General features: G+C 41.1%; 1 protein-coding gene across 1 annotated transcript in view; it reads right to left on the reverse strand.

Annotated features, from left to right (window-relative positions):
* The window catches only part of FUT8 (fucosyltransferase 8 (alpha (1,6) fucosyltransferase)), a 96,255-nt gene that overhangs the window by 42,963 nt on the left and 28,465 nt on the right, over positions 1–24,827 (reverse strand). The window contains exons 4-5 of the mRNA XM_015413753.1: positions 23,007–23,121; positions 10,904–11,141 (exon numbers count right to left, since the gene is read on the reverse strand). Coding sequence (XP_015269239.1) covers positions 10,904–11,141; positions 23,007–23,121 — 353 coding nt within the window. The remainder of the gene's footprint in view (positions 1–10,903; positions 11,142–23,006; positions 23,122–24,827) is intronic.

The raw sequence follows: 24,827 nt of genomic DNA on the forward strand, positions 1-24,827 counted from the left end.
AATACAGCAAAACCAATACAGAATTAAAACTGAATTTAACTTCCTACAAACATTTAAATCTAGGCAAGGATGTTAAAATAGGACAATTTTACTGCACAATAGAAGATAAATACTTATACATGTAGTCATGATTCAGTCAGACTCAATTTTCACACAGACCAATCTGTTATTCCCACTTTTAAAATGTTGGTGGATTCTTCTCCACCATCCAGTTTAGCATATCATGTGAATCTTGCAGGAACATTGAAAAGTCACAGCAGTGATAGCACAAGAAACACTGCAAGAATTTTTTGCCAGAAGTGTACAACAAAAATCACTAATTTATTAAAGGCTCAAGGATTACTGTCAAATACCTTATTAGAATTCATGCTCTTTTCCTTGTAGAAGTGATTTAATTCATCTCTGAAATCACATCAATGGTGACTGTACATAAATACGAGACAGCAACAACAGCGCTTTAAAAATAAAAAATCCTCTTAATTCAAGATAAACCTCTTAATTACTGTCATACTAGGTAATTACCGTGTTTCCCCGAAAATAAGACACTGTCTTATATTTATTTTTTCTCAAGAAGACACACTAGGGCTTATACCACAAATGCATAGAAATCCTGCCACGACTTATTTTTTGGGTAGGTCTTATTTTGGGGGAAACAGGGTATACAAATTTGTTCAACCATCACAGGATTGGAACATACTAAAGTTTTGTTTTTTTTTAAATCGATATGAATGAACATTTTAATAATTGTAATTTACACGCATTTACTGCAATAGAGAGGCACTCTAAGGAACTGAAAGGTTCTTGCACGGTCATGAAAATTTTGTTAAAACAAGTCCCTTGTCTATATGACAGTAACCACAAAGGCACAACCAATATAATATGTATTCCCCCCAGACAACTATGTGTGTTCCCTGTGCTGTACACAGATCTGGGAAATTTTATGAATTACTTTGGGAACTGGTGAAGTTATTATCATTTCAGAAAATAGCAATATATTTTCCAGAATTCTGAAATCTTTGTAGAAACAATTATTTATTTATTGCACCAGGGCAACTTCACAATGTCAAAAGAATATTCTATACAAATTACCATAACAATGCCTTTTGTTCTATAGGTGCATTGAAAAAAATTGGTGTCCAGTGTATGTTCAGCATTATGGCTATGCACACAATGTTCTTTCAGACACAATCATTAATCTAGGCTCACGGGCATAGAGTGCACTGGCTTTGTGTGGTAAGCCGAGGAGAGTTTGGCTATTTAGTTGGTGTACCATCCACCCAATGCACCAACAAACAGTCTGTCATCCCTGTTGGAGGCCGTATCAGGCTGGCCATTGGAGCACCCTAGACTGACAGTCTTGGGCAATTTCAATGTCCATGCCGATGACATGGCTTCCACACAGGCGATGGACCTGGTGTCGCCCATAGTGGCAACTAGGATACTCCCAATATGTAATGGTTCTCACTCACTGAATGGAGCATACACTCGATCTGATCTTCGTGGTGGGGCAGCCATCAACAAGGTCACTCCCTGATGTCCTCTACGCCCCCAATCTAGGCTCGCTCCATGGTATACACAGGAGCTGCAGTTGATGAAGCAAGGGCTCAGACAACTAGAGAGGCAGTGGTGGCATGCTCGTGACAAAGCTACAAGAGAATCCTATAGAACATTTATGAGATCCTATGAGATGGCAGTCAAAGCCACTAAAAGAGAATACTACACAGCCATGATTGTGTCTGTAAGCTCTCGCCCAGCCCAATTATTTAGAACAATTTGGTCTATTACTACTCTGCCACAGGGCAGACCAAACGCTAAGGAATTGGGAGATTGGCTGTGAGCTATTTTGCAGATAAAGTATTGGTGCTCCCCGCCACGACTTTCCCACCACAGTTGAGACAGTAAGGGAACTCAAGGCTCCATTCACATCTTCTTGTCAAGTTTTGGATTATTTCAGTCCACTCAGCCTAGAGAAGGTTGACAAATTACTCTCAACTGTTCACCCAACCACTTGCAGCCTTGATCCGTGCTCATCGTGGCTAATTAAAGCTGGCCGCAACAGGCTACAAGGTACCCCTCTCTGAGGGGCTGTTCCCTGGGGCCGAATTGGCTAACTACCAGCTAGTTTCCAATTTGCCCTACTTCGACAAATCAATTGAGAGGGTGGTGGCAATTCAGTTGTAGGGTATTTTGGCTGACACCTCCTCACTAGATCCCTTCCAGTCCAGCTTCTGACCAGGCTACGGGATGGAGACGGCACTGGTCGCCCTCATGGACAACCTTCAGAGGCATCTGGACTGGGGCGGTTTGGTGGTGTTGCTGTTGTTGGACCTGTCGGCAGTGTTCGACACAGTCAACTACCAACTATTGATCCACTGCCTCACTGACACTGGGATTCAGGAGTCTGCCTTGCAGTGGTTCTCCTCGTTCCTTCAGGGTAGGAGAAAAAGGGTGGCTGTTAGGGAACAGCCATTCTGAAGGCACCCACTAGTTTGGGGAGTGCCCCAAGGAGCAGTTATTTAACATCTACGTGCGTCCCCTTGCCCAGATTGCCCGGACCCATAGGCTGGGTTGTCACCAATATGTGGACGACACCCAGCTCTATCTGTTGTTGGGCAGCCAGTCTGACTCTAGTCTAGAAGATCTGGACCTAGCATTGAAAGCTGTGGCTGGTTGGTTTAGACTAAGTCGACTGAAATTGAATCTGACGAAGACTAATCTGATGAAGCCCGAGGGTAGGAATCCCACTCCTCACCTTTGATGGGGCACCATTGGCACCAGCACTGGAGACTAGGAGTTTGGGAGAGCTCAAGGATGCTTCCTTAATGATGGAGGCTCAGGTAGCAGCCACTGCAATGTCAGCCTTCTACCACCTTCGGCTGATTAGGCAGTTGGTTCCCTCCCTCGAACACAATGACATGGCAACAGTGATCCATGCAATGGTCACCTCGAGACTGGATTACTGTAATGCTGTCTACATGGGGCTGCCTTTGTACCAAGCTGGTGCAGAATGCGGTGGCCAGGCGGATGCAGGGCCTCCCTATGCGGAAACATATCCAGCATGTGCTAAAAGCACTGCACTGGCTGCCTATAGCATACTGAATTCGGTTCAAGGTGCTGGTTCTTACTTTTAAAGCCCTATATGGTCAGGGGCCTACATACCTAAGGGACCGCCTTTCCATACATGTTCCCCAGAGAGCACTACGAATGGGGTCCCAAAATCGTCTAGCCCTTCCGGGCCCCAGACAAGCAAGGCTGGCTGTGATGAGTGCCAGGGCCATCTCAGTGGCAGCTCCGTACTGGTGGAATGAACTCCCAGAAGACATCAGGGCCCTGCAGGACCTTTTACAGTTCTGCAGGGCCTGCAAGACGGAGCTTTGCCTTTGATTAGGGAGCCGCACCCAATAAATCGAAGCCCTGGCCCCAATATTAACATAATTATTAACAGCCAGTATAATCCAGACTACGATGTTAGCTGACTCCATGTCTATATTGGATGCTGCTAATGCCCACCATTGTTATACGGACTGCACTAGCACTTTATGTTTTGTTATTATAACTATATTGTTGTGATTTTATTCAATCCTTCTGTTTTAGTTGTTCAATGCATTCTATGTAAACTACCCTAAGCCTCCCCTGGCAGGGAGGACAGGATATAAATACATAAATAAATTTATTGACAGCCAGGAAGCCTTCTTTCTACCTGGCAGATAATGAAGCACCCATTACAGTCTGAATACAAAGACTGAAAGATGATGACGACATTCAAGTCTCTTACAAGGTTAGTTCATAACAGCTGACTGGCCACAGGATGCCCTAGAACAGGGGTGTAAAGCATAAGGCCCAGGAGCCAAAACTGGCCCTTCCAGGGCTCTTATGTGACCCATGAGCAACTAGTGCAAGGGAAGGAACCTAAGACTGCTTAGTGGGAAATGGGTGGACCCACTTCAATTGTGGCTTCAGCATGGCAGAACAACCTCATCTGCAGCAGTCAAGTAGTGTGGGAGCATCTGCCCAGTGCTGCACTGCTGGCTCTCCGGTCCACCCATGTGGGTTTTCCTCTGCACCCCCCTCCTAGCCATGGGGCCTTGCAGTGAGGATGCACCAACTTGGAGCTTACCAGCTGCTGTCCTTCATACAGTTTCTATCTCCGGTACCTGGCATTACATTTATGGCACACATGGCCCAGCCCGACAAAGTGACATTTATGTCATAACTGGCCCACATAACAAATGAGTTTGACGCCTCTGCCCTAGAACCTATATATATATTTTTGGCTGAGTAAATTATGTCTCCAGAGCCCTACCAAGAAGGAGGAGATTGGATTTATACCCCGCCCTTCACTACCCAAAGGAGTCTCAGAGCAGCTTACAAACTCCTTCCCCTTCCCCTTCCCACAACAGACACCCTGTGAGGTAGGTGGGGCTGAGAGAGCTCTGACAGAAACTGCTCTTTTTCAAGAACAGCTGTGCCAGAACTATGGCTTGCCCAAGGTCATCCAGCCAGGTGCAAGTGGAGGAGTGGGGAATCAAACCCGGTTCTCCCAGATTAGAGTCCGTGCACTTAACCACTACACCAAACTGGCTCTTTAAACCGGTACATGAAGAGGTATTTGTTTTAAATGACAAAATATAGACAATTTATCCTACTATCACTCATACTGAGTATTTAATTAAGTGCTAGACACAATACAGGAGTGATATGGTTCCTTTTAACATGTAGTTTAATTTTTTTCATTGAAATATTGATATCCCACCTTTTGGCATGGCTCAAAGCAGAATCACAAAAGCAAGAATCAGTCTAGTATATACAATCAGTCTCGTATATACAATGTTGCAATATTAATTCCTCAATTGTCTACACTGACTACATTTTAATTGGCAAAATTAAAACTAAGTAGTGAGGATGGATCTATCTGCAGAAAATCCAAAAATGTCTCCTATTAAAAGGTGTTGCTTTCCAAAAAGCAATAAGGGGTTGGGAAGTGGTTGAGCTTCCATCCCTTGACTACAGTAACACAAAAGTGCAATAGATTGTCCCCATGCCAACTAGGCAGAGCCTGTAAATGGCAACACAGATACAAATCTGTCTAGCAGATGTTCTTTCAAGGGGCACCAGGTAGAAACCTTGGATGGTCATGGGGCCTTTCCAAGCTTCTGGAACCTGAGACAAAAGGGCTTGCAAAACTATTCCTTCAAAATTAAGACTTTTTTATTTTTAGCATTTTCCAATGAATAAAAGTCTGGTATTTCACTGGGTACCTATTTAAATTGTAAGACAATGGAAATATCACTCTTTCATCCAAGAGAGCACTAACCTTCTGGGTCATCCCCAAATCTGTAGCATTTATCCAGACTCTGGTTTTCAGGCACAAGAAATGCCTGAAGCAAAGTAAAATCCACTAACAGAGTCTTGTATGCATTGGAGTTTAAACAGCTGAGGATTCCAAGAATGCATTAAGCCCTGTTCAGCCAACTGTGTTTTCCTTCACACAAAAAATATTTTCACTTTAAACACATACACAGAATCTATACATGTAATTCTGAACCTAGTCCCCTAGTGCAGATAAAAAAATCTACACAGTGAGGCCAGGAGCAGACAGGGGAGATGTTTGTTCAATATAAAGACATTGCTGATGTTTGATGCCAAATCAAATGCCAGAATAAATTAACATAAATCTGACAGTAAAAACTGCAGCATTCAAAAAACCAATGAGAGAACATTTTAATCTTCTGCATCATTCCATCGCTGACCTAAAAGTGGCAGAACTCAAACAAACTTCAAAGGGAAACTGCAATGCGAGATTGCTGAACTTGAGTTCATTCACAAGTTCAAAATAATGGATCCCTGGGCTGAATATGGACACAGGATTCTTATCTCACTACAGATGCTAATTTTCTGTTCTCAGGCATTTCTCTTCTGTTTTAATCAAGCTGATTACAATATCTAATGTAGTTTACATCCTTTACAAGCATTCTTTATAGCACCCCTTCCAACTGTCTGACGAAGGGAGCTTTGACTCTCAAAAGCTTATATGTAGGTTTACCCTTGAGACTGACCTGGAAACTCCAACTGGTACAGAATGCAGCAAACAGCACATATTCAACCTGTTGCGTGAGCTGCACTGGCTTCTGGTGGAGTACTGGATCAGGTTCAAGGTTCTGGTGCTAACTTTCAAGGCCCTTAAAGGTCTGGGACCCATGTATCTCGGGGAACGGCTCTCCAGGTATACCCCCAGGAGATCATTGCGCTCAGCAGACAAGAACTTAACTGGTGGGCCCCAGCCCGCGAGATAGCCAGCTGTCCTCAACCAGAGCCAGAGCTCTGTCCTAGTGGAACTCTCTGCCAAATAACATCCATGCCCTGTGGGATCTTATGCAGTTCTGCAGGGCCTGTAAGGCAGAGACATTTCACCAGGCATTTGGTTCAGAAAAGCAATGATTCCATCTTTCTGGCACTCTCAGTCCCTGACTCCCCACGAGGCAGTGGCACAACTGGAATTTTTAGAGTCATCTATTAGGTTGATTGTTGTGTTTTTATTGTTTAACTGCTTTTAATTATGTATTATATGAATTTATTCTATGCTGTACACCGCCTTGAGCCCTGTTCTTACGGAGAAGGATGGTTTAAAATTCAATTTAATAAATAGATAATACCCTAAAAATCTTGTTGGTCTCTAACATACTTCTAAATCTACTGACCTCAATGGACTTAGAAGGGTATAACTCTGTTAGGATGACACTGACAGTGCCTGAAAAATCCCATGTACCTATAACTTATGTAGAGTACCTTTCCAGCCACAATATGTCACCTAAAATAAATGCAATATAAGTACTTAATGTCAAATTAGTAAACAGCAGGAAAATGCTTTCATTCTCAAGGTAAACTCAGTAAAGCTGCTTTTTTGTTGTTGATTTCTCACCCACTCCAAGCCATCTTTAAAAATCATATATTTCAACTACCTTTACATGTGATGATGCCTTTCAACTGGAGGATCCTGCAGTCTAACTCAGGGAGTAGAACCAAACCTGAACCCGAACCTGAAAACCGGTTCAGAGAGCGTCATTCAGTGAACCGTAACTTAACTCACATCTTAAAGTTCTCAGACACCTTGAACATAGAGATGTGAAAGCCCAAAAAAACCCCGGAAAAATTCAGGAAAAAACCATTTTTTCCTGAAGCCTTTCTTGTTTTAACATGATAAATAAAATATTTTAAAATATTTTAAGACAAGGTGTTCAAATATTTTCCAAATCATTTTTTAAAAAATTAATCTAATTTTTGTGCACTGTGGACAAGCAAGTCCTAGATTACAAACTGAACTCTCCAATGCAAGAACAAGATGCATTTCTTCCTTTAGGAGGTGCTACTGTCACATGAAAAGAGAAAGGTTTCAGTTTTGTTTTTGCATGTGAGTGAGTATACTGGCACTCAGGCTTCACTAGGCCTCAGAGCATTGGAAGAAAATACTGAGCAACAAAAAGGACCTGAAAGTATATATTTAATTTAAAAAGGTAAGAGTTTTCAATTATCTGATTCCAGGAAACTGAATCATTTAGCTACCTTAGTTTATCTTTATAACCTCTGTGTAAACAGAGGGTTTTTTTTTTATTGTGAGCTACTCCAACAGATGTTTGTGCAGACATTGTGAGAGAAAAAAACTTCAGATGGCTGTAGCAACCCCCAATTGCTCCTGATAACAGCAGCACCTGATAGCAGCCGTGTCTTGAGGTAAAGTCCTCAGTGGATACTGCAGGGCTGAAGACCTAAAGAAGTGAGGTCCCCTCCTCACAGGTTTCCTTATTGCAGAAATAGGCACCTTAGTAGGGACCAATGTTCCCTCTAAGCTGAGTTAGCATGAGCTAGCTCACAGTTTTTAAGCCTCCGGCTCACAGATCTTTGTCTCGGCTCAGGAAGGACGGCTCCAGAGCAAACGGATTTATGCAGCAGCCAAAGAGCTGGCTCACAACTTCAAAGCCAGCAGCTCACAAAGCAGCATTTCTGCTCACACGACTCCACAGCTTAGAGGGAACATTGGTAGGGACTAAGCTTGAAATCGTATGGATAAATACAAAGATTCTTTTTTGGTTAGTACTGCAACACCAGTTCTTTTGACCCATTGTTAAATACAATAAATTCTGTAGTTTGTTTAGATCTAAGGAGAGTTGAGTAGTTATTTTTACTTGGGAATATAAGCACCTAAGGCCTAACCACATTAACCAACATGCAGCAACCTTACAGAACTCCCTGAAATTCTTCAGATGCTCTAATCTTAGGTATATTACTTTATAATCAGTATTTTCAGGAGTTTGGCTCATGTTCAACTTGATGTAAAAAAAATTCCGTTTTTCCCCCCCAGAAAAAAAAACATAAATTTTCGGAAAAATTGAAAAAAATGCCACATTAGCACTTCTTTTTTTCCCTCCATATTGAAAGTCATTCTGTTACTTTAGGAACATAAAATATGACTGTGGACAATTTTACTTGGCATAAAATTATCACAACTAGCATATTAAAAATATAGTGTATCCAAACAATTATTGTGGGTGGGTGGGTGGTTGGGTGGGTGGAAATAAAGAACCAGATTAGTAGTAATTAAATTATTATTTTTCTGTAAACTTGGAACTAGCCTTTGCAGAAATATGTACCGTAACCCTATATGACCATACTCTCAAAAAGTTTTTGATTCACAGTGGCAGAGAGATCATACTTGTGTATTAGATACACAGCAAGAATAGTTGAATGAACTTTTTTGAAAATACAAAGAAATCCTGCGCAACATGAGGTGGTGGGTCCCATACCGTCACTGTTAATGATGAGTCCTACATGCAGTTGAATACATTTCAATGGAACAAACTGAATCTAAAAATGTAAACACAACCATAAAAAGGATTCAGGTTTCACAGACCATTTATCTTATTAAGTTGGTCTCACTATGCCAGGCTAAAATTCAAATACATCTACTTAGTAAAAAGTAAAGGTTCCCTTGCTTGAAAGCCAGTCGAATCCGACTCTAGGGTTGCGGTGCTCATCTCCGTTTCAAAGCCAAAGAGCCAGTGCTGTCCAAAGACATTTCTGTGGTCATGTGGCTGGCATGACTAAACACCAAGGCTCACGGAACGCTGTTACCTTCCCACTGAAGTGGTACCTACTTATCTACTTGCAATTTCTTGCTTTTGAACTGTTAGGTTGGCAGGAGCTGGAACTAGAGACAGGAGCACACTCGGGTCTCGAATTGCTGAACTACCGACCTTCCACAGCCTGCAGTTCAGTGTCTTAACCACTTGAGCCACCGCAGCTCATACATCTACTTAGTTAAACTCAAAATAAGAGCTGAAGACTATAGCGTAAATACTGCTGATAGGAGTGTTGACTAATGTGGTCATCCTCCATTCACGCTAGGACACCCCTGTCCACTTCCCTCCCTCAGAGGCAAGATTTTCCCTCTGTTTTTCTTTCCCTTTTGTGACTGAGCCACCCTAGTTGTTGTTTTTCTTCTTTCCTGAAGAATTCTGGCTGTCCCACCCTGTGTCAGTATGATACTTTGACTGTTTGTTCAGCCCAGGAACCTGAGGGAATGAATGGGAGTCCCTTTTAACTTAAACCACTGAAAGGCACTTAAAAAGTTTTTATATTCCAAATCAACAAAATATTTTATTCAACATAGAAGTGAAACGTCAGGTGAAATCAGGGGTAAAATTTCTGAGGTAACAGAATATAGATAACTCTGAGATAAAATCAGAACATGCACAGACTTTAGTTCTTATGTTTCAGGCTATTGAGAATTTCTTAACCTTTTCACAGTGACTTAAATATTTATGTTGTAAGACTTTTGTTGTTCCAGAGTTTCCCCCAACCACTTCAGTACATTTTTTTTTTAGTATTCTCTAACTCTTTCAGTTTCCAGAAGGCTGGTACACTCTATCCAGTACCCAATCCAGTACCCAACCCCCTTTTCTTGAAACACCACTACTCGTCTTGAGCTTTAAACTGACTCTTAAGGTCTCTAGAAGCTGTTTCTAACCACACCAGACCAGGGATCTCTGTACTCTTCAGAGCTATCACCCTGTTTAGACCAAGTAGGAAAATTCCTTCTCTCCCTAGAAGATCTATCCCCTTACCCTGGCCTGAATGGGTCTCTCTGTAACTACCTACTTGTACTTGCCAACTTTCCCCAGTTCTCCTGTCTGTGTTAAACTGCTCTAAGTCAGGGCTGAATTCTGAAACTGTCACTACTCGACTCTTCTCAGCTAGGGCTGAAATCAGACTCAGCTCAGTCCAAGCAGAAATCTGAGTGACCCTCTCCTCAGCATGCAGCTTTATCTCTGGTCAGCTGATGCTAACCAATCAGATTCCTTAGAGCAGCCTGTCACTCAAGGCTCTCTGGCTCTGTGAAGAATTAACCCTTCACAGTCCTTCACCTGTTTGTACATCACTTCACAACTTTAAGAAGTGCAGTCTGTCACACGCGCAATCTCAAAATCAGTAGAGAATTGCCACTGAATTCTGTGCCTCATCTTTTTCAAAGAGTACCCAATGTTGGAGGATGGCTATCTTCATAATGCTTCATTTATGAGAGTCCCAGATGTTTGCTAAGTCATTAAAGTGCTAGACTACATGTCTGATTCAACAGGCTACTTTCATATGCTTAAAACATTTTTTTCCAGCAGAAAATACCAGCAGTGTAATTTTAGTATTTCTTCTCTGAGAATCTAATATGAGGTACCACTGAATCTAATATGAGGTACCACTGATTCAACGTTAAGAAGATATTATTTAAAATATTTGTCTATGGAATAAAGAATTAAAGAAAGAATATTCAAATATTTGCTACTTCCCACACCACAAAGGAAAAGGCACAGAGTCCCAGTGCTTACTGTACAGTGCATCATTTATTGAGACTTACCTGACCAGTGCCCAGTAGTACTTCCTGATCTGTCAGTGCACGTCTCACTCACTGGTCTAAAAACAGTCTCCCAGCCTCCAGTAGCATAACGCCAATTTTGAGACTCCAAAATTAACGTCCTTTGAGTACCATATGCAATCATGAAACAGTAGACTACGTGATGAAGTTGACAACCATAACCACAGCCTTTGTTGATATTACAGACTAGTTTCTTGGCTTTGCTGCAATCCTTGGGGTTCTATGAACAATAAAGTAGACATGAAGACGACAGACATAAGTATTCCTCAAAATGAAAAATAGTAAAGACAAAGAATTAGAGTACATTCTTTACTAACCTAAAGTAAAATAAAATGGTTTTTTAAAACATTTTTAAATTACTATTTTACTTATGAATTTGCCAGAATGCTTGGTCAGAAAGATCCCACCAACACTGTTTTGACTGTGTTGGAATGTTCTCTATTTCAGTTGACTATATTCCAAGTTTGTTAGCTTACTTTGCTGAACATGCATAACTGTTTCCTCCTCTCCCAGCCTCCAGTGTACGGTTGGAGGGCCCACAATATAGCAGCCTTGCTGGACTTAAGCTAAAGTGGTATACTACATGGATGGGAGAGCTCTTGGGAATACTATAAAAGTGGGATATAAATGCAACAAAATAAATCTGTGAGTTCATCTATAAAACAAAGCAAACTGTTATTTCCTGTACCAGGCCTTGACATGTTTTCTTTGACTCTAGGAACCATCCCCAAAATGAAAAGCACACATTCCATAAATGTTCAGCCTTCAGGATTTTACATTTAACAAGTGGGAACACCAAAGGACTTGCAGGGGGCATTTAAGGTCTTCCTCCCCCACTATTTTGTCTTTCCCTCCCCTAGCAATGCCCACAGCCTCTCCCCGTTTCCTGCTTCCGTCTCTCTTTACTATCAAGGAACTAACCTACCTTTATCTGCCCCCCCCCCATTTTCAGCCTCCCCTTGCAGCCTTTACCTAGGAAAACTATGGCCCAGTTGTGTGGCACCAGCTGTTGCACCAGGCCCACTTGCATGTTAGGGAACCCTTAAGGACTTGAGGAGAAACATCTCTTTCCCCTGTATCCCTCTTGCTACATTATTTCTTTTCCCCCTCCTCCTGATAACCTCCATATCACCTCCCCCTTTCCCTGATTCATTCTCGCCTTCTCAGCCATTCACCACCTTACTCTTTATCTGCCTTCCATCTTCAGCTATATTTATTACTTATTTTATTTCTTATTTTCTTCATTTATACCACACCTTTCTCCATAGTGTCTTGTCGGGATGTAAGTACCCTAAGATTTGGCCAATTTCATTGTTAGAGTATATGATGACCATGTTTTCTTGTTACAATGAAATATGTAAAACGTGGAAATTTTAAAGCCACATTTTTAAAAAAAGTTTTTTCCTCTGTATTTTGGCAGGGGGAGAAATTTGGGGAGAAATTTAAATGTATGCAGTACTAAACTTATTTTACTGCTTTAACATATACATGCATAATTTATGTTAGCTAGAATATAAAATTGTATTAGTTAGCATATTTATGCAATTTAGAATTATAAATGCTTTTGTTTTCTACCAACAAATTGCAAATATACCCAATATGAGAGAGCTGTAAATTGCTGTACCCCATGTTAGCTTATGTATATTAATTTTTGCCTTACAAAATGCAGAAAAAATTAATGAAAGTTGAAGACAGAAAAAAATCTGTAGCAAACAAATGTATTATAGTCACAATAGATAGGACCACCAGTGCATCTGAATATCAAGTTCAAGTTTATAACACTAAAACATTGACTTCTGTTATAGTTAAACATATTAAAACATGTAAACTGTTGCCAACATTATTCACATTTAACAAACATATCCTTGAAATATGTCTACAGTAAACTTAGGAATGATTAACTAATGTTTTAGATCAGATTATATAAAAAACCTTTCATACTCTAAATTGTCAGTGAGTTAAAATCTGTCTTATAATTCCAAAATAGAAAAATAATTCATAGAAATCTTTCCAGTGCTTTCCAAAGCTTATCAATTTTTCTATCAGAATTTTTTTTTTAATGTCCATGGAAAAATACAGGAAAGCTTTTCCTCCTGAATTTTCCATTTTTCCCCAGAGTATTAACATCTTTAGTTATTGCTACCACAAAACCTAATACTAAACTTTCCCTAGTTTTTCCTAATTTTATTGAAGCCAAGACAAGTGTTATAGTACATGAATAAGAATGCGCTGTCATCACCACAAGAAAAAACTAACCTTAACATAATTTCTAATTTTCTCAAAATTTCAGTGTTGCTTTAAAAAGCTCCATTTAATTAAATATTGAAGCCAGTATCAAAAGCAACTGGTTAAGCAATTAATTCATCCTCTATCAGTGAATGGCGTAAAATTACCATGTAAAGAAATAATGACAAGCAATAAAAATAATTTCCATGAACATGTATTATATGACAAAACATACTGATGTAAAATGATAAATGTTTTGTATTTCCAAGGACTGCCAAGAAATACTACAATATAATCACTGTTGAAAATACCAGGCACCACAATGAAATTTCTATGTGCCATGGAAACCTGGCACCTGCAATTTATTGATCCCTGACCTATATCAATTTTCTATATATGGAATACAAATAAAATTAGTCTATGAACAACATGACAAGTTAAATTTAGCAAGACAAACATACTCAAGAATACATTAAAAGTAACATATGCAATTGATGAGATTCAAAAAATGCTTCAAGATAAAGCAATTGGCCTTCAAACATTACCTGTTTATCATATATTTATCACTGAAATCTACAGTACACTGTTATATGAGAATTCATAATAGACAGTGTTGGAGACCTGTGTTCAAAATCCTCACCCAGCCACAAAGTTCAGCTTTTAACCTTGCATGTAAGGTACACTCAAAGTCTGCCTGAGACAGGCTAGTTCCCACCTCTCAAACTAACCAACCACAAATGGTGTAATAAAGTAGATTAACCCTGTGCACGCCTCTAAGGAGAAATTATAAAAATGCAGAGATGAAAGTAAGCTGTTATGGCCCAGTACACCCAACTCATAAGAAAGTGGCAAAATGGCTGAAGTGTCTTGGTGTATGTTTGGGGAGGCTTAACCACCCCAGTCCCCTAGCATGTCCAGAAATTTCGGGCATATTCCATCATGGCCTCCGGGACGCCATTGCTACCAGCACTTTATTTCATTTTGTATTATGAATTGGTATGTTTTGTATTTATGATGCTATATTGTATAAGCATGTGTGTTTTAATATATTTTAACTTTTTATTGTAAGCCACTCTGAGCCTGCCTTTGGCGGGGAGGGCGGGATAAAAATTGAATAAAAAAATAAATAATAAACATCACCAGCATGCTTCAGTGAGTGATAGCAGTGAAAGCAGCCACAGCTTGCTAGGTGCAGGAGGCAAAATGAGCCATTGTTAGCATGCCCCATGGTTCCCTAACTCAGCTCAGCATTCTGCGGCCCAGATGAAAGACTTGGGATGACATGACAGTTGGTTGGTAGCTCTCTTAACCTTCATAGGAAGACAACTGCAAATCCTACCACAAGTCTTGGGGCATGTAAAGTGCTCCCCAATTCCTTGTTGTAGCAGAAGCTTCAGAGGCATGGATAGTCATATCCAATTGGCTGAGGCAGACACACAGAGAAAAGAGGAAGAGCTAACAGAGAGTGGGAAGAAAAGGCTCTTTGAAAAGGCACAGAAAAGTATGTCATAATTCTGTATGCCTTGAGATACACCTCACCTTCTGCACCTTTTGGCTCTGTCATCTACCTTTTGGTAACAGATTCTTCTTCAGTACAAAGATAGAATTGAGAATAAGATAATTACTTTGTGTTGGTTTGTAAAACCTACTGCCTTTTGGATAATCCCACAAGGATTTGCAGGGAGCATCTTATTTTCCCCTCCCACATTATTTTTTCTTACCCTTCTCTGAAAGCTCCCATAGCCTCTCCATTTCCCCTGCTTCCTTCTTTCCTTCCCACCTACCAGCCAACCTACCTTCATCTGCCCCCCCTTCAGTTTGCCCTGCTTCCTCACCCTTGACAGCCTTTACCCACCCCAGTTCCATGGTGCCAATCACAATTCTGGGCCCAGCTAAACACTGGGTAACCTTCAAGGACTTGCAAGGATCACCTCATTTCCCCCTTTTACCTTCCCCCCCACTATTTACTCTTTCATTCCTCCTGGGTGTGCGTTAAGTGCCATCAAGACATTTCCAACTTAAGACAAACCTAAGAATTAAAGGCCTCCAAAACATCCTATCATTAACAGCCTTTCTCAGGTCTTGCAAACTGAAGGCCGTGACTTCTTTTATAAGAGTCAATCCACCTCACATCGGGTCTTCCTCTTTTCCTGCTGCCTTCAACTTTTCCTTGCACTACTGTATTTTTCAATAACCCCTATATTCTCATAATGTGACCCAAAGTACAATAACTCAGTTTAGTCATTTTAGCTTCTAGGGATAATTCAGGCTTGATTTGATCTAGAACCCATTTGGTTTTTTTGATGGTCCATGGTATCTGTAAAACTCTCTTCCAACACATTTCATTCTTCCCGGTAACTCCCATATCCTCACCCTCCTCTGCTTCCTTTTCACCTTCTGGCCCACCAACCAACCTACCTTTTATCTCCAGCTATAATTATTTACTTCATTTATACCCCATCTTTCTCCACAAAAGGGATGCAAAGCAGCTTAGATCATTTTCCTGTCCTCCAATTTATCCTCAGAACAACCCTGTGAGCAGAGGTGGACTGAGAGTAAAAACCCCCGAGAAAGGGCTCCTCCCTCAACCCCCTGGCCCTGCCTTTCCCAAAGGAGAGAGGGAGAAAGGAAGAGGCAGTCTACCTGCCCCCACCCTACTCTCCCAAAGGAGGACGAGGCAGTCTGCTTAACCAATTGGCCATGAACTACCTCCTTTGTCTTAGTTGGGCTGAGTGCCACCTCTCCTGCCCTGAATGTGCAGGAACAAATGTTTATAAAAGTTTTAGAACTCATGGGATTGCTTTTATAATGGTTGTAGTCAATTTGTCTTCTACCTTTATAACCCACCTTCTGCACTGTGGTATTTCACGCCTTAAACGAGTTTTTCCTTTTTGTTTATCTGCATTGTTTTCCAAGTCTGTAATTCTAGTCCTGCTACATTGTTTATTCGATGTCTTATGTTGTCGGACTGATTTTTTTTCTGTTTTGTAATCTGCCTTGAGCCTCAGCAAGAAAGGTGGGCTATAAATGAAGAAAATAAAATAAAATAAATAATTTGTTGATGGGACTGACTATTGAAGGCCCTAGATAGGGCTGGATCCTGTGAACAATTTTTAATTTTTTTGTGTACAGAGTTAATTTGTCTATTACACTTACTGCAATAGTCAACATCACAACTTAAGATAAATGTATTGTTTGACAACATTTATAATTAGTTACTCAAACCCCAGATGCCAGAATTTAGCTTCAACCGCTTCCAGTAGTCCCACACCATAAATGTATAGTCATGCTTATTTGTTTATTTATTTATTTCTCACATTTTTATCCCTCCCTCCCCGTAAGCGTGCTCAGGGCGGCCTTATAAAACATCTGGGAATGTTACAGTGTTCCATAATATCAACTTAAAATAACAATATCAATTTCACAGCATGAAGATTTCATAGGGAAATAAACATGAAAAATGTTGACCATACAATAGAAGTAAACAGACACACTCCTTATATATACTACTAAAGAGCTAGATAAGAAAAGCTATGGCAGGGGTGTCAAACTCATTTGTTATGAGGGCTAGATATGACATAAATGATACCTCATTGGGCCGGGCCATGTCTGTCATAAAATGTAATGCCAGGTAGCGGAGATATAAACTTTATAAAGGACAGAGACAAACACAATTAAAGATTTTTTAAACTTTAAATAAAACATGCTTAGAACACTAGCACTCTTGCAATATTTTGTCTATTTAACAGTCTCTGACAACTAACACTATTGCTCTGAATTACTGCATCAAAATGTCTGTGCTGTAGCAATCTTGAGTATGCTGTTCAGGTGTGTATCTGTAAGCTGCAAACCCACTTTTGATTTATTGATATTCATTACAGAAATCTCATATTCAGTGTTCTGAGCCTAGGACCCAGGGGAAAACATGAAATGGCTGGGCATTGAGAGCTTTTGCACATAAGTTGCTTCATGTGCTGGTCAAGAACATGAGAAGGCACCATGACACAGACTGCAGGCTGTCTGCCTACAAAATTATAGTCTTCCCCAGAGAAATAACTACAACTTCCTACAAAGGAAATGCGCTGGGTGAACTTGGTCTGGACACACACTCTCAGCCTAATCCACCTCACTGGCTTGTTGTTATTCCTCCTCTAAAATAGTTCACATTGCTTTCTTACTGAGAAAGAAGGATCATGAGGGCATGAATACAGTGAAAGGGGGGAGGAAACCCAGTTGCACCCAAGAGAGCATAAGGAGCCCAACAAGACACACACACACAGCATAATGAACCCAACAGAATACACACACACACTATAGCATCGCACACAAAAGCTCATACCTTGAACAAAATTTCATTGGTCTTAAAAGTGCCTGATATTTATGCTGTGCGATTGAGGCAGCCCAGCAAAGCAAGCTCTCCCTCGTTCCCTCCCTCCCTTCCTTCAGGGAGGAGCCTCAGCCAGTGGAAGGAAAGAAAGGCTTCCCTTTGTGTCCTGTATATGATTGAGGCAGCTTGGCCAGGAAGCAAGCTCTGGCTGGTTCGCTCCCTCCCCCTGGGAGAAGGATGGGGAAGATGCTAAGCCAGTGCTTTACCAGACTCTCTCAATCACACAGGAGAGGCTTGCCTATCTATCCCTCCTGTGTGACTGAGAGAGTGTGGTAAAGCAAGATGCGAGGTAACAGCAGCAGCAGTACTGGAAAAGGAAGCAGGAAACAACCAGTTCCACTGCAGGCCTGATAGAAGCCCTCTAAGGGGCACATATTTGACACCCCTGAGCTATGGAATCCATCAGTTCTTAGCACCACAGCACTACCAGTCAGCTCCTACTCAAATATCTGTTTTTCCTCTTCTGCTTAATCTAAGGGCTTCTCAGATACTGCACTAATTTCAGCAAATGGCCTTCCAGAGGTGGTCTCTGGAGAGAGCGTCATTACTGCCAGTTTCTAAGGCAGGATACAAAACCATTCTATTTCAGAGTACTTTTAATTGAGATTACTACTTTTGCTAGTTAAAATCAGGGCTGTATATTTGTGGACAATTTTGTATTTTCATAACTTTACTGCATTCTGTTTGCTTGCAACTATTTTTATTCACTTTGAATCTTTGGAGAAGGGCAGAATATATACATATTAGCATGTATGGGAATATAATGATCTCATCATATAAGCAGTTTTAATAGCTGGCCTACAAAGTTTTGTCCAGTTTATACTGCTAAATATCTTTTAAGAACAGGCATTCATCCTCTGCAATTAAGTTATAGTGTTTACAAAACACTTACAGAACAGGGGACTATAAAATATCAAAACAAATACCTCTGTAATTAAATTATAGTGTTTACACAAAGCTTACAGAAAAAATAGAACAAATATTTGATCACAGCAGAATATCCACATAAATAGAATCCAAAGTATTTCCTGCAATAATTGAAAGCTACTTTCAACCCCCATCAGAAGACATGAAGCAGCAGCAAGACACTTGGAGAAGAAAGAATGCAGGAAGCACTTCCTGGTTCAAGCCTCTCCTCCACAGCCACCCAGCTGATTGCAGGTCTGATCCGGGGGGGGGGGGCAAGTAAACAGAGATAGTGGCTATGGAAAGGAAAGAGGGAGTGGGAGAAATAAAGTTACAGGATTTCCCCCTCCCTCAAATTTCTTGAGGATCATTGCTTATGGCTTCTACATGTATATTGATCAAGCTGGTAGACAGCTGTAGAAGACATTATGCTCATTGCTCACCCCTCATTCTGAACAGAATGTCAGACTCCCACAGCATCAACAAAGTACACACTTGCAGAAGGTTTTACTTTATTTGAAGCTATAGGTGCATTAACAGGATCACTGTTTCTCTAACTTATCAGTTCTTAAAAAATCATAATTTTCTCTTGCAACTACAACATTTGAAAATCTGACTTTAGGGGTTAATGGAGCAGACTGGTTTGTGTAAAATCCCCTTTTGGTTTGGTTGGGGAGTTACTAGCAACACTAAAGGTTGAGTATGGATTCTCAGTGGTACTTTAAAGATTTCAATCGAGCAGTTCACTATTTGATTTTCTGAAGACAAATGGCTCCCTTTATTATATTTGTTTTCCCCAGCTGCAACTATTGTTGAGCTATTGCTAGAAGATATTAGTTGTTTGTCCCTTTTTGTTTGATCCAACTGCAATAATTTAAAGTAACCCTAGTTTCGATACCAAGGAGTCTTGCTCCTCCTGTAGATGTATGTTGGTAGGACTTAATGAATCTCTGTCTATATCAATTAAGTCCAAGGTCATTGATAATCGCAGGAGATTGTAGCTATTGTCTTTAATGGAACACTGGTCCGAACTTTCCTGTTGAGACTGCTTTCCTCAAGCTGATATAGTATAGTATAAGGATAGTTTAAATTGAGAGGCCTCTTTAAATTATCTTTAAAAGCATGAGTGGGGGAAACCCCATACTTGGCAAGAAGCTCTTTAGCATCTAAAGATGCTAAAATTTGTCTAGGGGAGTTGGCAGAATAGAAAGTAAGAATAACTCTTTCATGCTTTGGGGAACCAGACAGGGAATAGGTTGAAACAAGATCAATTAATCCTATTGGTAAGCCTAATAAATGATTAGGTGGTCCCTAGCTCCCCACTTGGTTCTCCACAAGAGATATTAATTCTTATATGCGAAAATATGCACTAAAATTTTGTTAGGTTCCAAGGAGAGATCCACTGTAGACTGGAAAGAGTTTGAGAATTTGCCAGTTTCTAAATTGGGTGTGATTCTTTTTGTTAAAATACAAGGCTTCGCGACTATCCTTTGAATAAACTGATTGTAAAGCATTTAGATTCTTACTCATGTCTTAAATGTATTAAAGATATTTTGAAGAGTTTCTGCTGCTAGCAACGTATGGGAAGTTAATATATTATGGCCCCGGTCACATGGAGCATTAGGCACGCTAGAGAGACGGAACATAGGCGGATTTTCCAGGTGCAATCTCACCGCCACATCTGGGAAGCATAGAGCTCCCGTGGCGCACCCGAGGCTTCCTGCCGAAGATGCGGGGTAAAAAACTAGTACCTCGGAGGTACTAGTTTCCGGAAACCGCGGGGCAAGGGCGGGCATCTGATCGCGTTTCCGGTGGTAGTTCCGGCGCCCACCCATGTCCTCTCGCAAAAAGGTTTCCCCCCCCAGGCTCCACAGATACGCACAAGCACCCAACGGAGCATGCGCACATTTAAGTTTTAAAAACAAAACACGACCCCGTTTGCTGCGCTGCTTCTTTGCCGCGTGTGTGATCGGCACCTCCCCCTAACCACGGGAGCTCGACGGGACCTCAACCCGAAGCCTAATCACGCAGTCGCGTGTTAGTTTGCTCCGGGGCAAACAGCCACGCCCCCCCCCGCATTTTCCTGCCCGTGTGGCCGAGGCCAGTAATCAGCTGACACAGTGCATTCATTTAACCAGGATGAGTTCTTTAAGCAAAGACCAACTTGCATTCCTTGGGATTTAGTACTGGAACTCAAGAGAGAATTTCTTACTGAAAACTTTGGATGTATAAGCATCAGAAAAGTTGGTTTGTGTTGCCTGTGTTTTAAGCTTAAGGGCAGATTGTGGTTCCTCCATCATACTTTCAACAGTATAATAGTATAATTAATAAAGGAGTCTAAAAGTTTTCTCCCCTTGTAAATCAGTATTTCTCTTTTCTTGGTTAGAGGCTTCACAGATGGTTTCAGGGACGGGGATGTCAGAATTCAATATAGCAAATTTATTACGGTGGAGAGGAAACATGGATTCAAGTCTTCATTGCATTGTTGCTGTTATCTCAGCTGGAGTCCCCCTATTTGGTCTTTTATGACCCATTCAAGCTTATTTCAAGTTAAAATATTTAATCAATTGCCACCAACTTAACAATACCAATTGTGAATCAATTATGTGTAAGGAATAAAATTGGCATAAGAACTATACCAACTAGGCTTTCCAAGTTTCCCCGGGGGAAACCCCCGCCCCAGAGGCCCGTTCCCTGCCGCCACTGGTTTGGGCCCCGGGGGAAGCCCCACCCCAACGTGTGCGTCACCCAGAAGTGATGCGACCACACCGGGCACGCTGGGGGCGGGGCCACGGTCATCCGAGGGAAAACTCTATGGTTTTCCCTTGGATGGTCGTGGCCCCGCCCCCAGCGTGCCCGGCGGCGTCACATCACTTCTGGGTGATGTGCGTGCGCGCTCCAGACGCCAGCCGGGAGTCCCCCGCTGTGGCGCCACACCCAACTTGGCAACCCTAATACCAACTATGTTCACTCCCTCTTCAAAGAGGTCAATAAAATTCAATAAAATTGTTAAGAACTTACTGCTCAAAAGCTTTTGAGCTTAACTCCTAAAATTCATCTGATGTTAAATATAGAGAGACTCTGCTAACATTCTTTCCTCCTACAGAGGCCAACATCCTTTCTGTATGCCGGTAGCTCTGAGATTGTTAATTAAAGCAAGAGTAAAGCACAGCCAATGTTAAAGCTGTAACAACACAGCCACAGAAAATATGTGTTAAATGATTTGTATTTTAACTATAGCTCGTTTAGAGTTTGAAAGAGATACACAGGGAGGTATGCCCATCAATCAGATGGGCAATTTCCCACCAACTAGTTTTATCAGCACCAATGCTGAGGCAAAAGATAACCGACTACCAAGCGAAAAGAGTGTTATGTATTCACTGTATTAATTGCAATGTAAAGCTTGAAACCTTAGCCAGGATTCTAAGCTGGAACAACCCTATTGGCTAATGGTAAATTGTAACCAATCAAAGCTTAAGAACTGTGCTGGAGGGAACAGACCTGATTGGACCTTATTGTAAGAATACTATTGGTCCTTAACTATTCCCGGGCGTGGCTACATCAGCCCGGGATTGTTTAAAAGGGAGCTATGCTCCACTGTTGTGTGTGTGTGTGTTCTTCTGATGTTCTTGTTACTAAATAAAGCTGAATTCACTGTTCTTACGGCGTTGAGTCAATACTTGACAAAGAGTATCCTAATTAAAGAGTTTAAACTCCAAGCCAGAGTACTCCCAAGCTGACTCCTCACTAGCTCCTTTCTAGTAAATATAGGCTGGTATCGAACAAGAAAAACCCCCCAAAATAAACACTGCAAAACGAAGCATAGCTGCTATGCTGCACCCAGCTCGACCGGAACCAGAACCTCTAAGAAATCTTTGGGTAGCTGATGACTGACTTGTAGGAACAAAGGTTATGGGCAGGGCTATTTTTGGGCGATCAGCAAAGTGGCGATCAGCACTTCCCTAGGAGTGTCAGAAAGGGCCACGAGGACTAAGCACTGATGCAATCCTTCCTCTCATGCTCTCCCTCTCACTGATGCAATCCTCCCTCTCATGATCTGCCTAAGTTCACAGAATCAGATTTGCTGTCAGATGGCCATACAGCCTCTGCTTAAAAACCTTCAAAGGAGAATCCACCACGTCCTGAGGAAGCCTGTTCCACCAAGGAACCAATTAAAGAAAAAAAGACAACAATTCAAAGGAAGAACCCTTCGTTGTAAAGGATTTTAGTAAACACAAAGATGTGTAGTGTGAAAAGACTCTCCTATGTCAGATTTAGTGATAGAATAACTTTAATAGCTAAACAGTTGTATGGCACTTCAAGTAGGAAATTGATGGACCCAAATTTTTGATGTGTTTGAATATATTTATAAAGCGATAATGCACAATAACCTGCCACATATTATATGAAATATTTTCATTATACTGTGTGAAACTGCTTTACATAAATGTCTATTTTACTGAAGGTGACTTGGTCTTTTATCACATTTTACCTATTTTAGGTAAAGTTTATTCAGTAAATTTGACTTTAATTTCTATTTAAGTACTCTTTCTTCAGAATTCTTACCTGCAGATACATTATTCTCCTCTGTACCAGCTCTGTCAAATCTTTGGCTTCTTTTTCTCGCCAATCACCTGCTCCATCTGTTTGACTGAGGTAGTACAGATCTGTCATTATTGACCTGTTAAAAAAAAGAGAGAGACAAGCAACCCTTGTGGCTTACTAAATCAGAATTATCAACAAAAAAAGGAAGACCAAGCATTTTAATGCAAGAAATACATTTCAAGGGATAGATACCTTAAACTAAGAATAATCATATTCATATAAACGTGTTTTAACTTTACTGCTATGACACATTACCCCTATATATACATATCTCAGAAATAAGCCATAGAGTACATTCCTTTCACAGAGCCTCATGCATCTCACGTGCCTTCTTTTTCTATTTCTTGTTTGGTGCTAGATACATTTTGCCAATCAGAAAGCAATTGTTTGAATCAGAACTGATGGTACAAAATGAGTTTCTGATTCGGGTTTGGGCCTTAGAGGAAAAGTGGTAGCTGTAGTTTTCAGTACAGACATCATATCAAACTATGGTCAGCACTAAACAGTAAACTGAAAAGGAACCCACATAAGAGAGGAAGCAGCTCATATAAGCCCTTAGCCTCAAAAACCAATCTCCGGATAAAGTTCTTGACAGATTACCCTCAATCGCCACTGTAAGCAAACAATGCAAGCTAACAAATACTGAGAGATCTAAAACAGAATTGCTGTAAAAGCTTCCTGCTCTTCAGGGTTCTCAAAACCTTTTAGTTGGCTTACTCTTAGCAAAGATGCAAACAATAGAGACCATGTTGACCACATGAGAATGACAAGACACAGCAGAGTAGCAAAGACAATGAAAGAACGTTCCATTTTTCACAGTATCTAACCACTGCCAGCAGGATTTTATTAAGTTGGCAAGTATTTTAAAGATATCGATCAATATCTACATTAAAAGCATAACAGAACTCTCAAGAACAACATAATAAAAACTGTTGAATTTGGCCATTTCCTGCAATGTGCCACTGAAGTAGATTCAAAGAAGAAGTTGTGATCACTTAAGTAATCAGTAACTTGAGGTGTTTCAGTCCTGTTGACACAGGGCAAGATGCAACCGGTAGATATTATGCATTTAGTCTTAAGGACAAACACTCAAGACATCTTTGAGGAAGAAGGCCAAAGTGGCCTATAAGTATGTACAATAACAACCAGTGCTCACTAAGCAATAGCATGAAACTTGCATATATGAAATTCCAACCTCACAAATATCCTTTCTTGGAACTCAAATGGTCTTAACTACTTCATAGATGCACTAAACTTGTATGACAAGGGCCATTAGAGAGACTGTTCCATAGTTATGGAATTGCTCCAGTATGCTCAAAGCATCACCATATAGGACCCTACAATTTGGACTAGGCATTAGTAACTGATAGCTGAACCAGCTTTTGGCCATTTAACACATAACTTTGTGTCTGGAGATTTGCCCCTTGTCAACTAGGGCTGCCAAGTCTCATTGAATCGCGGTGGGGGATCGTCATTCTTTACAGGAGCTCTGCCACGGGGGACGGCAACAGGCGCTGCACCGCCATCGCCAGGATGTGATGCTACGCGTCACTCTGGCAACGGGGCTGTTTGGAGTCCCGTTGCCAGAGCGATGCGTAGCATCACATCCTGGCAGGGGGATCGTCATTCTTTACAGGAGCTCTGCCACGGGGGACGGCAACAGGCGCTGCACCGCCAACGCCAGGATGTGACACTACGCGTCACTCTGGCAACGGGGCTGTTTGGAGTCCCGTTGCCAGAGCGATGCGTAGCATCACATCCTGGCAATGGCGGTGCAACGCC

Source organism: Gekko japonicus, unplaced genomic scaffold (genome assembly GCF_001447785.1).
Source record: "Gekko japonicus isolate JY-2015 unplaced genomic scaffold, Gekko_japonicus_V1.1 scaffold1159, whole genome shotgun sequence".
In the NCBI taxonomy this organism is placed as follows: domain Eukaryota; kingdom Metazoa; phylum Chordata; class Lepidosauria; order Squamata; family Gekkonidae; genus Gekko; species Gekko japonicus.